Source organism: Ruditapes philippinarum, unplaced genomic scaffold (assembly GCF_026571515.1).
Source record: "Ruditapes philippinarum isolate M1 unplaced genomic scaffold, ASM2657151v2 ctg2142_1_1_1_1, whole genome shotgun sequence".
Lineage (NCBI taxonomy): Eukaryota > Metazoa > Mollusca > Bivalvia > Venerida > Veneridae > Ruditapes > Ruditapes philippinarum.
This window is the reverse complement of record NW_026861827.1, coordinates 112819-125989: the sequence shown is the minus strand read 5'-3', so window position 1 is coordinate 125989 and position 13171 is coordinate 112819. Positions and strand designations below refer to the sequence as shown.

Below are 13171 nucleotides of genomic sequence, written 5' to 3'. Positions count from 1 at the left end.
AATTTATCTTCAATAACTTTTTACTATTGAATACAAACTTCTATCATTTCGAGGAAGTTTGCGTAAGTCAGATTCCCGCAAGATCCACACAAAATTTGTAATTTTAATAGTTAATGACTTACATTTATTATAAAATATACTCAATCTGACGTGACATTCTAAAATCCGCCATTATTTCGTTATTGTACAAATTCACCTCGCTTAAAAAAGTATCAAACCTCTCTGTACGTTCCATCCCTTGTGCAACCACTTACATTTAAAACTAGTAACAATAAATACATTGTACGTACAATAAAATTTGAATATTCAATATCACACAAATAGGCACCCTTCAAAATTTTTAGAATCTTTAAAACATTTTAAGATATGTTAATTTTGTTATCCTCTTTGCAACTGGCGAAGACATACACGATCACATGGTTGAAGTTTCTTCAGTGGTTGAGGTAGACTTTTGATGCAAAACTTTGACATGAAAACTTCACAGTCGGCACCAATAAATCAGCTTAGTTATATGCAAGAGTTACAGATCTTGGACATTGTTTTAACATTTTGATTAAAAAAAACATGTGTGAAGTTTAGCTAATTATATGGATAATGAGGTATGAAGTTATAAGCAAAACCTTCCGCAAAGTCACATCAAGCAAAGACACATCAAGCTGAGTGGAATAGCTCCAGGTACACATCTAATTAATTACCCTATTAAAATAATGCCTACTTTTTGTAAGATACATCAAAAGAAACTCAAGAAACTTAACAATGGTTTACAACAATTACTGGCAAATATTTTATTCAGTCACTATACATATACACTATAAATGTTCTAATCTACCCGAGATCAAGAAAATTAAATGCAAATTAATCATACTCAAACCAAAACAATGTTTTAACCTTACATTATTCGAATAAAAACACTGACTATGTTAGGTTTACAACCTTTAACACAATGTTCCCTGCTGTTCCCTGTAATGCACTGTTGGATTTTGTCAACTTATGACTCCATATCCAAGATTTTTACGTTGTCCACCACGGTTTATCACGGTATCCTGATGAGCCGTTGAAGAGTAGGATATTCTATGAGTTCGGGCCACAATCTACGAGAATCCATGTACTTTGTTAATGTCTTCATCCAGTTCTGACACGTCGTCAATATATTCAACATGAACGCCGGATGACTTTAGAGGACGTTTGTCTCCACGGTATAAGAATACTTCAATCATTGTATTAAGATACATGAGGCATAGACAACAAAGATCGTTTTATTACGTCAGCAATTAGGCCAAAAATCGTGTGCTGGGTACCGTTATGTGCTAAGACTCAAATGAATCTCTCCTTTTTTCTAAACTGTCGCATTTTGGTTTTCTACTGGATACCCCTAAGATTTGGATGTTATTTCCAGGGCAGTACAGCAATTGCTCCATTCCAGAGGCGAACTTGGTTCTTTTACATGTCTGGTGAAGAGCACCTATGCACTTGCCCTCCATTAATAAGATTTCATGCAAAAGATCAAATCAAGTGAACCTCTTCTGCTGCGATCAGCTTTTTATAGTCTTTTCAAAACCACACAAACCTGTCAGAGCTCAACTTTCATTTACGCATTAGGCTGCAAATCGTCACAAACCGAGGCACATCGTAATTGAAACGTTACAAAACGGCTTCCTGCACACAAGCATGTCGTGAAAACCGTAACAAAACGTAGCAAAAGCGTTTACTCCAGTTCATTTCGTTCTCGAAACATGATTGGCGTGACAGCCGGGAACATAGTGTACAGGTAGAATTAGATAGGTAAAAACATACTAATAAGTCTTCTCTATTTTTAAACTACTACTGGAAATCATTTCATTTGAATTGCAAACTCAGTCACTAATCAGATATTGTAGGCAAAAATAAAGCGTTCTTGAATTTTGGTCCACTCTCTATTACTGTAATTAACATAACTTTGGTTTTCAAAATGTTTTTATCTTCAGTGCATCTTCAAACTTTCAAAGCTAACACCCTCTCAATTAATAAAAAGAAACATTGATTTCATCTGAAGAAAAATCAACTTGACAAAATTCTGTGCATGAAAATTTGCTCTATCTTAATAAGGTATGATTCTCTTGGGCCAACTCACATCTCCATTTAATATTACAATGCAACATAAGCAAGAGGACCAATGAAGCCATCTTAAGCCGAGTAATCCACCACAATAGAGACGATTTTAACAAATTTTCACCTTGTACACTGTCAAGTGCAAATCTTAACTCTTATGATAAAAATTAAGAAATATTACAACTTCATAAGAAAATGTGGTCTCTACAATGTCAACAGCGTTCATTCTTCCTATCCTCTAGTGATAATTGACTTCAATGGCACATGTTCACACTTGTATAACATACACTATATCAAAAAGCATTCTGACAAAGTTTTAAGGATCTATAAAAACTTTGACCTCTGCCGCCTTTAAAACAAAGTGTTGATGATGGATGCTGGCTGATGAACATTTGACAGATTTCAATAGCTAGCTCACTTTTAGTGTTACGTTCTCAACAATGCTGTTACAGACTTTAATGGAATGCCTTGTCTATAAGTTCACTGTCTTGCACTCATCACTTGAGAAATATCTGACATCTCTACTTCTTTTCATATATAATGTCTGAAAAAGAAAATACATGTTCACTTCATCTATAGAGTGAGAGTTCAACATTTAAACTGCTATTTAATATCACAAAATATTAACATCTCTCTGTAGCAGCACCATTTCTGTCGTGAAAAAATTGTCAAAACCAATTTCAAAGACCAAGTCCAATTGATTAATTACTAACAATTATCAAATACACACACACTTATAAATAATCTCTGCATGAAACTCACCATCAATCAAATGGTTCATGTATGTGCACCTGCGAAGTGATAAGTTCCTGGCCGCGCTGTATGACACGCCCCTTACATCCAGGCCGTCCACATTTCCAGTAAACTGTTCCAGTACTGCTTTGTTTATCCTTAATGTATAGATATCCATTCAGCACTAGGTTAAATGTGTTGGATTTCTTTCGTGACTGCTTATAACAACTTACATCTGAAAACAAATTACCATAAATACAGATAATATAACATTCTTATAAATGAGTATTCTAAACAATTTTAGCATCCCCCCAAAGTTGTGAGCTTGTATTTTTATTTCTAATTTTTAGTGGCTATAAAGTGTGTACATTATTGTGTCTGTCCAGGATAGATATGACATTTCTTAGCTACAGGCACAGTAGTTTCTGAGGATATCATTTTTTAATGCTCAAACGGTGAAACCTTCTGTGTCAATGGCAAGCAGTTTCAAACAAGTATCTTTATCTGAATTAAAACTTTTAGGGTATAATTATCCACAGACCATTTAAAAAAAGATTGGCACATATCACCTGAAGAAAAGAAATGCTTATTTATATAAACCCCTAAACCCCTTCACACTGTGGAATTATCATAATGTTAATGCTAAAAATATTATAACTGAACTTTAACATACAATTTTCCTTTGGTGATGTTGGCGTATTAGTACTCTTTTCAATTGCAACGAACTTCAAATCTTCCAAAGGTTTATCCCTATTCTGATAGAATTCCTCCACCATTGGAAGAGTAATTTCTTCTTCTTCTTCATTCTTTTCAGATGTTATTTCAATAACTCCACTTTTTCTAATTCCATCAGTCTCACCACTACATGAAACTTCTTGCTTTTCTGATTCCTCAAAACTTTTGTCATGGAAACTATTTCTTTGAACAATAATTTTGTCATCAGAGCCTGTGGAATTCGCAGATCTAGAACTTTCATCACTTTCCCTAACAGTCTTATCTTGGTTTGAACAATCACTTTCAACATTCATGATATAATCTTTATCTTGAGACAAATCCTCTGCAGAATTATCATCAATATTAACATCATGTGATCCACCGTATTCATCCAAATCATTAGGTTCAATCTTGATTGTAATAACTTCATCTTCATCTCCTTCTAGACTACTATTATCATTCTCTTGGCTTGTTATATAAGAAGAAACCATACTCTCATTACTTTCACTCCTTCCATGCATTGGGGATAACGTTGGAAAGAAGTTAGCAATCTGTACCCTCTTTGCTTCTGAGCATCCTTCTGTAACATTTCTACCTTTTCTAAATGAATTATGGAAGTTAAACGATCTCTTTCTCCTCATCGGTTGCCGGCTTGCACCACATAATACAGTACCAATATTTTTTTTCTCTTTCTCTTTACCCTCCCGTAAAATGTTTTTCACCAATTGGGATACGGTTTCGTCAATAGTTTTGTCCTCATAATCTTTCTGTCTGTTGAATTGTTCTATCTGATGTTTTTTCATGTGCATGAATGTCTCTGGCTCTTCAGAGCTAACTGAGGATGCAGACTGGTTTACACCTTGTACACAAGTACTTTGTTTGAACTTACAGCTGTCAAGGGCACCACCCTCTTCTTTTGGTATATATTGTAATTCACCTGTAAAGAGATAAACCTTTATTTAAAACTGTAATCAGTTACATTGTAGTATTGCTGATTTGTTGAAATGTACAGAGCCTTTTATATATGTATGCCTTGATTGAAATAACAAGATGCCAAAGAGGGGAAGATAAAAAGTTTGATCAAACATCACACAGAATGTGCTGTTGTAAGATGTACAATGTGATAGGACTTATTTGAGAAAAACAGAAAACAACAAGAACAAATTTATCACACAAGTGTACCTGTGACCTTGACCTTTGACTAAATGATCTCAAAATTATAAGCAGTCATCAACTTGCTATAAGCAATGTCTTTAACAAGTTATACAAACATACGCATCTGATCAGACAAGGATTTTCATTACATGTCACTGTGACCTTAAACTTTGACCTCTTAATGCCTATATATGTAGGAGTCATCTATTGTCCATAAGGAATGCACCTACCAAGTTTCACAAGGGCTGTTCCTTCTTAATTTATTGGCCAGGAATTTTAACAAGATTCACAAATGTAGACTTATGCCTTCTTAAGTTATTTAGCTTTTCATCTACTAACCCAAACAAGTTTCACAAACCTTTGCTAATTTTTTCTAAAGTTACTGGGACAACAAGGATTTTACACTTAGTGTCATTGTGACCTTGACCTTTGGCATAATGACCTAAAAAAATAGAGGTCATTTACTTGCCATGACGATCCTCTCCAGAAAGAATGAAGACAGCACACCTTATACTTATCAAGTTATTGAGCAGCATCTACACATGTACATGTATGTGAATAATGGACAGACATCCAATGATTTAAAGCTTCATTCCATCCATAATCATACTTGCGACTAGAAGTGTGTGTGAAAGACACCGATGTCCCCAATATGAATGTTAGGACACTGAATAATATTAATAAAGATGTTATGACAAAACAGCATAGTTGGCACTTCATAGACCTTTCTGGAATATTTTTGCAATAAAAGACTTTCAAAGTAAGGACAAATGGCTGTTAATAACAACTGACTTCAAAAATTCCTTGATGCATGACAGTTACAGATCGGACAAGATTTTCAAACTGGTTAAATTTGACCTCTATGTATGACCTTGACCTTGGAGCTAGGGTTCTATGTCTTGTGCATGACAAACCATCTCATCATGCTACATATTTGTGCCAAATTATTTCAAATCCCTTGAGGCATGACAAATTTATGGGCCTGGCAAGATTTTCAAACTGATGACCTTTGAACTCTTAGTCTGACTGACTTTTGAGCTAGGGGTCTAGGTCTCATCACCGTCTCATCAAGCTTCACATTTGTGCCAAATTATTTCAAAATCCCTCAGAACATGACAGAATTATAGGCCATACAAAATTTTTAAACTGCTGACCTTGACCTTTTAGAGTTACTTTGACATTTGAGCTAAGAGTCTAGATCATGCTTGTGACACCATCTTATCATGCTTTACATTCTTCTCAAGTTATTACAAAATTCCTTGATGCATGATAGAGTTATGAGCTGGCAAAGATTTCCTTACTGCTGACTCTCTTCTTGTGGCCTTGACCTTTGAGCTAAGGGTCTAGGTAATGGGCATGACACACTATCTCATCATGCTAGATTTTTAAGCCTAGTTATTTTAAAATACCATGATGCATGACAGATTTACTGGGTTAACAAGATTTTCTAACTGCTTATCTTGGACCTTTAAATTAACTTAGACCTTGACACATCATCTAATGATGTTTCATATTTGTGTAGTCTTTTCAAAATCCATTGAAGCATGACTAATGGGCCTGACAAGGTTTGTCAACACATGCACAGATGGACTGCAGGGATAACAGTATATGCCCCCCCCCCCCCTTGCTATTAACATGGAAGGGGCAATAAAAGAACTAAATTGCATAAACTGTAATTTATCTTTCACTGGTTTATGTTATATATGCCACATAAAGATTAAAGAAAAACTCAAAATGTTTGCTTATCAGAACATATACCAGTAAAAATGATGGTTTATGTGGTTTCCCCTCTTATACTACATGCAAAATTATTGACAGACCATTGGATGCTTGCAGGGACAGACAGAAAAGTGTCATACCATATTAGGCCCCTAACACCTTTGGGTGTATAAAAATCAATTGTGAAAACGCGGATATCAAAAATAAATTATGTTGCTGTACTTGCTGACAGACAAACAATATCATAGTCCTGTAAATAAAGGTCCCTTTTTAAAAATCACAATTTCTTAACTTATCTTTGTTAATTTCATTCACCACTTCAATAAATCGAGACCTAGAAAATGGGACATTATTAATTTACGTATATATTATGTCATTACTCCACTTTTTCTTTATAAATTCTTAGTGTACAAAGTGAAAATTCAGTCTTTCATCTGATGATAAAGATTTCCTTATCAATGATGATAAGCATTAGGAATGGTAAACCGATATCAAGATTTGACATAATTTTTACTTTTTTAATATTTTTTTTGGTTGGGTTTTATGTCACACCAACAGGTCATATGGCGACTTTCCAGCTTTAATGTTGGAGGAATACCTCAGGTGCCCTTCCATTCATTATTTCAGGCACAAACTGGCACCTCAATAGAACCATCAACATTCCATAAGCTAGCTGGATAGCTTCCTCACATGAAGGAATCCACAGCCGTGAGGGTCAAGTGGTTTGAAGCCAACAACCAACTTAAGCCACAGACACTCCCATAATTTTCATACATTTAATTAATCCATAATCAATTGAAAATGCATAAGCTTTGGTATAACAACATGCCACTTGCATGATAATAACTATGAAGATAACTAAATGTATATACAAACCTGTAAATAGGAAGCGAACAAAATGGTCCATGAAATGGGAGACAACTTCATCTTGCATGAATTTCTCCCCATGGTCGGAGGAGAGTACAGAATGAGTACCATCAATAATATTAGCTGTTAAGACAACACTTTCTTCCCCGATTTCTGCAAGCCTCTGAATCTGAAATATTTATATTTCTATATACCATGACAAGCCATGACCATTTCTATATTGAAAAAAAAAAATTTGATTCTAAAAACTATCACTTTGATCTGTATTTATGTATATTTACGCTAAATGTCACATCAACGTTACCACCAAAACGGACATTACATAATTTATGTATGTTCTTGATTTTCATTTCTGATAAAGACATTTGAAAGTTAAAACTAGTAGAATGTGTTGAATTTGTTTTGTTTTTACAAAATTAAATAAATATTTACAAATATTAATTTACCTAAAGGCAACAAAGGACATTTTGTCAGCTTATTACATTCAATATAGTTGAACCTGCCATCTTATGAACAATATATTTTTGACTGTAAGATTACCTGAGTTTATTAACACCCTTAACAAAAGTATTGTTTCATTAATCAACCTCTTAAAACAAAATGATTACTTGTAAGTGATAAGATCTACAACATGTAATATATTTACCAGTGTCTGCATTTCATACTTCAGTATAATTCGAAGGATCTGCCTTTTAACTGGATCTTCCTTTACTGATTCTATTTTCTGATCCAGCATAAATCTGTCAATGACCTCCATACTGCCACTGAAAACAATAAAACAATTGTGAGAACAAATCTGAACTTTGAAAATTATCAGATGATTTACAATGTATAATCAAGTATATATATATTGTTAATATAATTATACAAGGTTTTCATTTTCTTTTGAAGCCACAGATGTGCCAAAGAAAACAATGGATTTGGCCAAAAGGTCAAGGGGAACCGGGAATATTTTAATCTAAAGGCTGAAAATACGAACCATTTTACAGCATTTTAGTTATATGGACTGCCAATCTGTTTATAATGAGAACACCTGTTAATTATAATACATGTATACATACGAATCCGGGTCAGCTCGGCCCTAAAACGTACTCGGCCCCCGAGTCAGCTCGGCCCTATTCCAACTCGGCACGGGTCAACTCGGCCCACTTTTCAATTATTAATATTTAAGTTTTTATCACTATTTATTGTAATTATTTATAATACACATATTGACAGTTTCCGAACTAGCAGCAGACAGGCTTTTCTTACCCGTGGAATTGCGAGTAAAGATAATCGTTTGCGTATCTCACTGTATTTCTGACTCGTGGTAGGTTTAACCGTAAATTTAAATACCTTAAGTGTCAAACAATGTGTTGAAATATTTATTGTTACGGGCTATTATTATCAATCAGTGTGTATGTTAAGCATACCGATTAATTAGGTGATAATTATGATTGACTCATTCATTCATTTGATTAGGTACCACCTGCAATTAATTAGAAGCTTATGATATGAAGTAAACACGTTTTTGTTTCATTTTGTTTGAATATTACTTTACAAACAAAATGCATCTAAGGAAACACATTTTTATTAGATCTATATTAATTTTATCGAATCTGCAAGACAAATAAATAAAAAAACAAGAGGGCCATGATGGCCCTAGATCGCTCACCTGAATTATCAAACTCATCCAAACAATTACCTAGACAAGCATTCTGACCAAGTCTCATGACAGGTGAGTCAAAAATGTGACCACTACAGTGTTAACAAGGATTATCCATATTTGAGCAGTGCGACCTAGTTTTTTACCCAGGTGACACATATTCAAACCTGACCTAGAAATCATCAAAACAAACTTTCAGACCAATTTCCAGGATACTTGGATCAAAACAGTAGCAACTAGAGTGTTAACAAGATTTTTCTATTTTTAGCTCCGGTGACCTAGTTTCACATGCGATTTCCAACTCATCCAAGCAATTACCTAGACAAGCATTCTGACCAAGTTTGATGATAATGGAGTCGAAAATGTGACCACTAGAATGTTAACAAGGTTTTTCCATATTTGGGCGGTGTGACCTAGTTTTTCATCCAAGATGACCCATGTTCGATCTTGACTTAGAAATCATCAAAACAAACTTTCAGACCAATTAACAGAATATTTGGATCACAACAGAAGCCACTAGAGTGTTAACAATATTTTTCTATTTTTAGCTCCTGTGACCTAGTTTTTCATCCGAGATGTCCCATGTTCGATTTATTCCCAGCAATGACCTAGACAAGTTTCCTGACCAAGTTTGATGACAATTGAGTCAAAATTGTGACCACTAGAGTGTTAACAAGGTTTTTCTATTTTTAGCTCCTGTGACCTAGTTTTTCATCCGAGATGACCCATGTTCGAACTCATCCGAGTTATTACCTAGACAAGCATCTTGATCAAGTTTGATGATGATTGATGCAAAAATGTGACCGCTAAAGTGTTAACAAGGTTTTTCTATTTTAGCTCCGGTGACCTACTTTTTCATCCGAGATGACCCATGTTCAAACTCATCCAAGCTATCAACTAGATAAGCATCCTGACCAAGTTTGATGATGATTGATGCAAAAATGTGACCGCTAGAGTGTTAACAAGGTTTTTCTATTTATAGCTCCGGTGACCTAGTTTTTCATCCGAGATGACCCATATTCGAACTCATCCGAGCTATTATCTAAACAAGCATCCTGACAAAGTTTGATGATGATTGGGTCAAAAATGTGACCACTAGAGTGGTCACAAGGTTTTTCTATTTTTAGCTCCTGTGACCTAGTTTTTCATCAGAGATGACCCATGTTCGAACTCATCCAAGCAATTGACTAGACAAGCATTCTGACCAAGTTTGATGATGATTGGTTCAAAAATGTGACCACTAGAGTGTTCACAAGGTTTTTCTATTTATAGCTCCTGTGACCTACTTTTTCATCCGAGATGACCCATGTTCGAACTCATCCGAGCTATCACCTAGACAAACATCCTGACCAAGTTTGATGAAGATTGGGTCAAAAATGTGACCTCTAGAGTGTTCACAAGGTTTTTCTATTTTTAGCTCTTGTGACCTAGTTTTTCATCTGAGATGACCCATGTTCGAACTCATCCGAGCTTTCAACTAGATAAGCATCCTGACCAAGTTTGATGATGATTGAGGCAAAAATGCGACCGCTAGAGTGTTCACAAGCAATTGTGGACGGCCGGACGGACGACGGACATTCATCGATCCTAAAAGCTCACCCTGAGCAAGCTCAGGTGAGCTAAAAATCTAAATGTACTTATTTCGGCAGAAGTGTAATAATATAATAAAGCAAATTTAATACCTAATATATTTTTGTAAAGTGGGCCGAGTTGACCCGTGCCGAGTTGACCCGTGCCGAATTGGTATAGGGCCGAGTTGACTCTTTTCCATACATACCTGGCATAATGTAATAAATAATTACAAATGCTTGACATAAAGGCTATAAAATGGGTGCCTATAAAATGCAATGTCAGAAAAGATAATATATGTATTTATGAAGCTCATTACATTTTCAGTTTGTTTCGGATCTCAAAACACATTTACTAGCTGTTGTCTTCATTTCCAAGGAAAACCAACATTAAAAACACAGCAATCACAGGCAAAATCATTAATCTTACTTACCAGGCTGTACTTAATCAGTAATACTGTAATATGTCAGAAATACTGGAACTTGAAATTTTATCAAATAACCAATATAATTATTAATGTAAATATCCAAAAATACCCCACATATACTAAGTTTTTTATATTATATGGGGGGGGGGGGTATATTTTGCATATTATCGTTAATATTGATAGAATTTCAAGTTCCTGTGGTCTGAAATTATGGAACGTATCAAAGTATCCAGCATTATGAATCATTAATTACTCAAACAGCCCCTTCTTAAATGGTTTTAGGTGATAAATACTTTCAGATACAACTTGTCAGGTTTACCTAAGATTTTTATGAAAAATTTGACAAATGTCAACGAACAGATGTAAAGTAATAGATGGTAAAACTTTGTATTTATCCGAAAATTTACACAATCCGAAATGTAAAAACTTGACAAAAACACTACCTTTATTTCGAAGAAATTTACGCACATAGATCAGCTAAAATCGCAATGCATGCATCACACAACAAATCTAGGATTTAGCAATATGGCGCTCGTAACAGGGCTGTATTTTCATATTCATGACACGAAAAAATCGATAGAAAATCGATGCAGAGTCGACTATGGCTCAGTCTAAAACACGGACGGAACAGCTACAATACGACCCCCATTCTGCAGCGGTTACTTCCCTTGAGCTGTACAATGGGCATTTTCCATCAGAATTGAATAATTATGTATCATTTGGATATTCTTCGAATATATTGCTTGAAAAAATATTGATCAAGTAATGTGAAATAGTTTTATGGTATGACCATTTATATGATGAAAAATAATTATGTGTTATATAGAATAGTTTATTATCTACTACATGATATTGGACCATGTATCAAGCAACAAAATCCACATATAATTCGTTTCGAGGTTTGTTGTTTAATCACATACTAAACACTATCAACGCTATAAATTATTGTATTACATACATTCCATTGTAGACCAGTTCACGATAAGGAAAACACAAATATTTTTTTTTTAATTTATCGACTTATTATATGTGTGACTTTATAGTAACTCGATCGTGACCACGACATATAGTATCTCGTGCGCATCACTTAATTATCTCGTGCGCACGACTTAGTAACTTGTGGCCACAACATAGTATTCTTAAATATAGTTTCTAAATTTTCAATGCTGAATATGCATATCAAATGCACGCAACCACTTCTAAATGTCTTCATACGGACGTTTCAATCGACGCACAGGCACGAGTATCGGACCTGGGAAGAAAATATGACCACGTTGATAAATCAAAGCACAGAAGGCGCTGAATTTGTTTGGGTCTCAGAATGTCAGAAAGGTGAAGGTTGTGAGATTATAAACCAATTTGTTTTTGTATAGTGGCATCAATGCTTTCCAGCGTTTTAATTGTAGTAAATTGGCTATAAGACTAATTGCAACACTGATATTCAATCCAATGTTTATTTGATTTAAACAATTTGGAAAAAATATGAGTTGCCTTGACTGGGATTTGAACTCCAGACCTTTCGCTTCCTAACCGAGCGTGCAAACCCCTCGGCCACGGTGAATTTATATGATAACGGTCTGAAGAAAACCATATTATTCTAAATTGGGACTGTAACGACGTAACACAGATGTAAATAATCATGGAGCTTACTATATAAAGAATAAAACAATATTAGAAATCTTCGACCATTCGGGAATTATTTTGCTTGAAAATTAATGCGCCTGTCATTTGACCATCTTTACGGAGTGATCTCCCCTGAATTTGTCTGCGTTAGTGTACATATAAAGGGAAGTAACCGCTTCAAAAAAGCGGACTACTTTCGGCAATTGCAATTAACAGCATTAGAGTCTGAAATTTCGCTAAAATTTACCATTATTTGTTTGGTCTGACGACCCAAACAAATAAAAAAACTCTGTGTTCATCTTAACTGTGTCCAAAAAAAAAAAAAAAAAAAAAGAGAGAGAAGAAAATTTTTGCACCCCTATAAGTTAACTTAAAGTATATTTTTAAGGGGGAGGGGGGCATTTTTTTTTTGGGGGGGGGGGGGGTTAACACATTTAAGATTATCATAGAGGTTTTATCAATGTGGTCATATTTTCTTCCCAGGTCCGATACTCGTGCCGGTGATCGGGCGTTTTTAAAAAGCGGATCGGAAATGTTTAGAAAGAAATGCTCGTCTCGGAAAATGAAATTATTTTCGTTGCGAACAATATGTAGTTTATGGTTTCTTATACATGTATTTATAGCAAATATTT

General features: G+C 34.8%; 1 protein-coding gene across 2 annotated transcripts; it reads right to left on the bottom strand.

Annotated features, from left to right (window-relative positions):
* Positions 1-763: 763 nt before the first annotated feature.
* On the bottom strand, positions 764-11549 carry LOC132716956 (uncharacterized). Of its 2 annotated transcripts, none has more exons than XM_060700300.1 (6): positions 11385-11547; positions 7922-8039; positions 7285-7444; positions 3494-4471; positions 2851-3055; positions 764-2632 (listed from the first exon to the last, which is right to left on the bottom strand). In XM_060700300.1, exons 2-5 carry the CDS (start codon positions 8030-8032, stop codon positions 2853-2855), a joined length of 1452 nt encoding a protein of 483 aa, XP_060556283.1. In that variant the 5' UTR covers positions 8033-8039; positions 11385-11547; the 3' UTR covers positions 764-2632; positions 2851-2852. The 2 variants fall into 2 exon arrangements, with proteins under 2 accessions (XP_060556283.1, XP_060556282.1); XM_060700299.1 differs by having other exon boundaries at positions 765-2632; positions 11360-11549.
* Positions 11550-13171: the final 1622 nt, after the last annotated feature.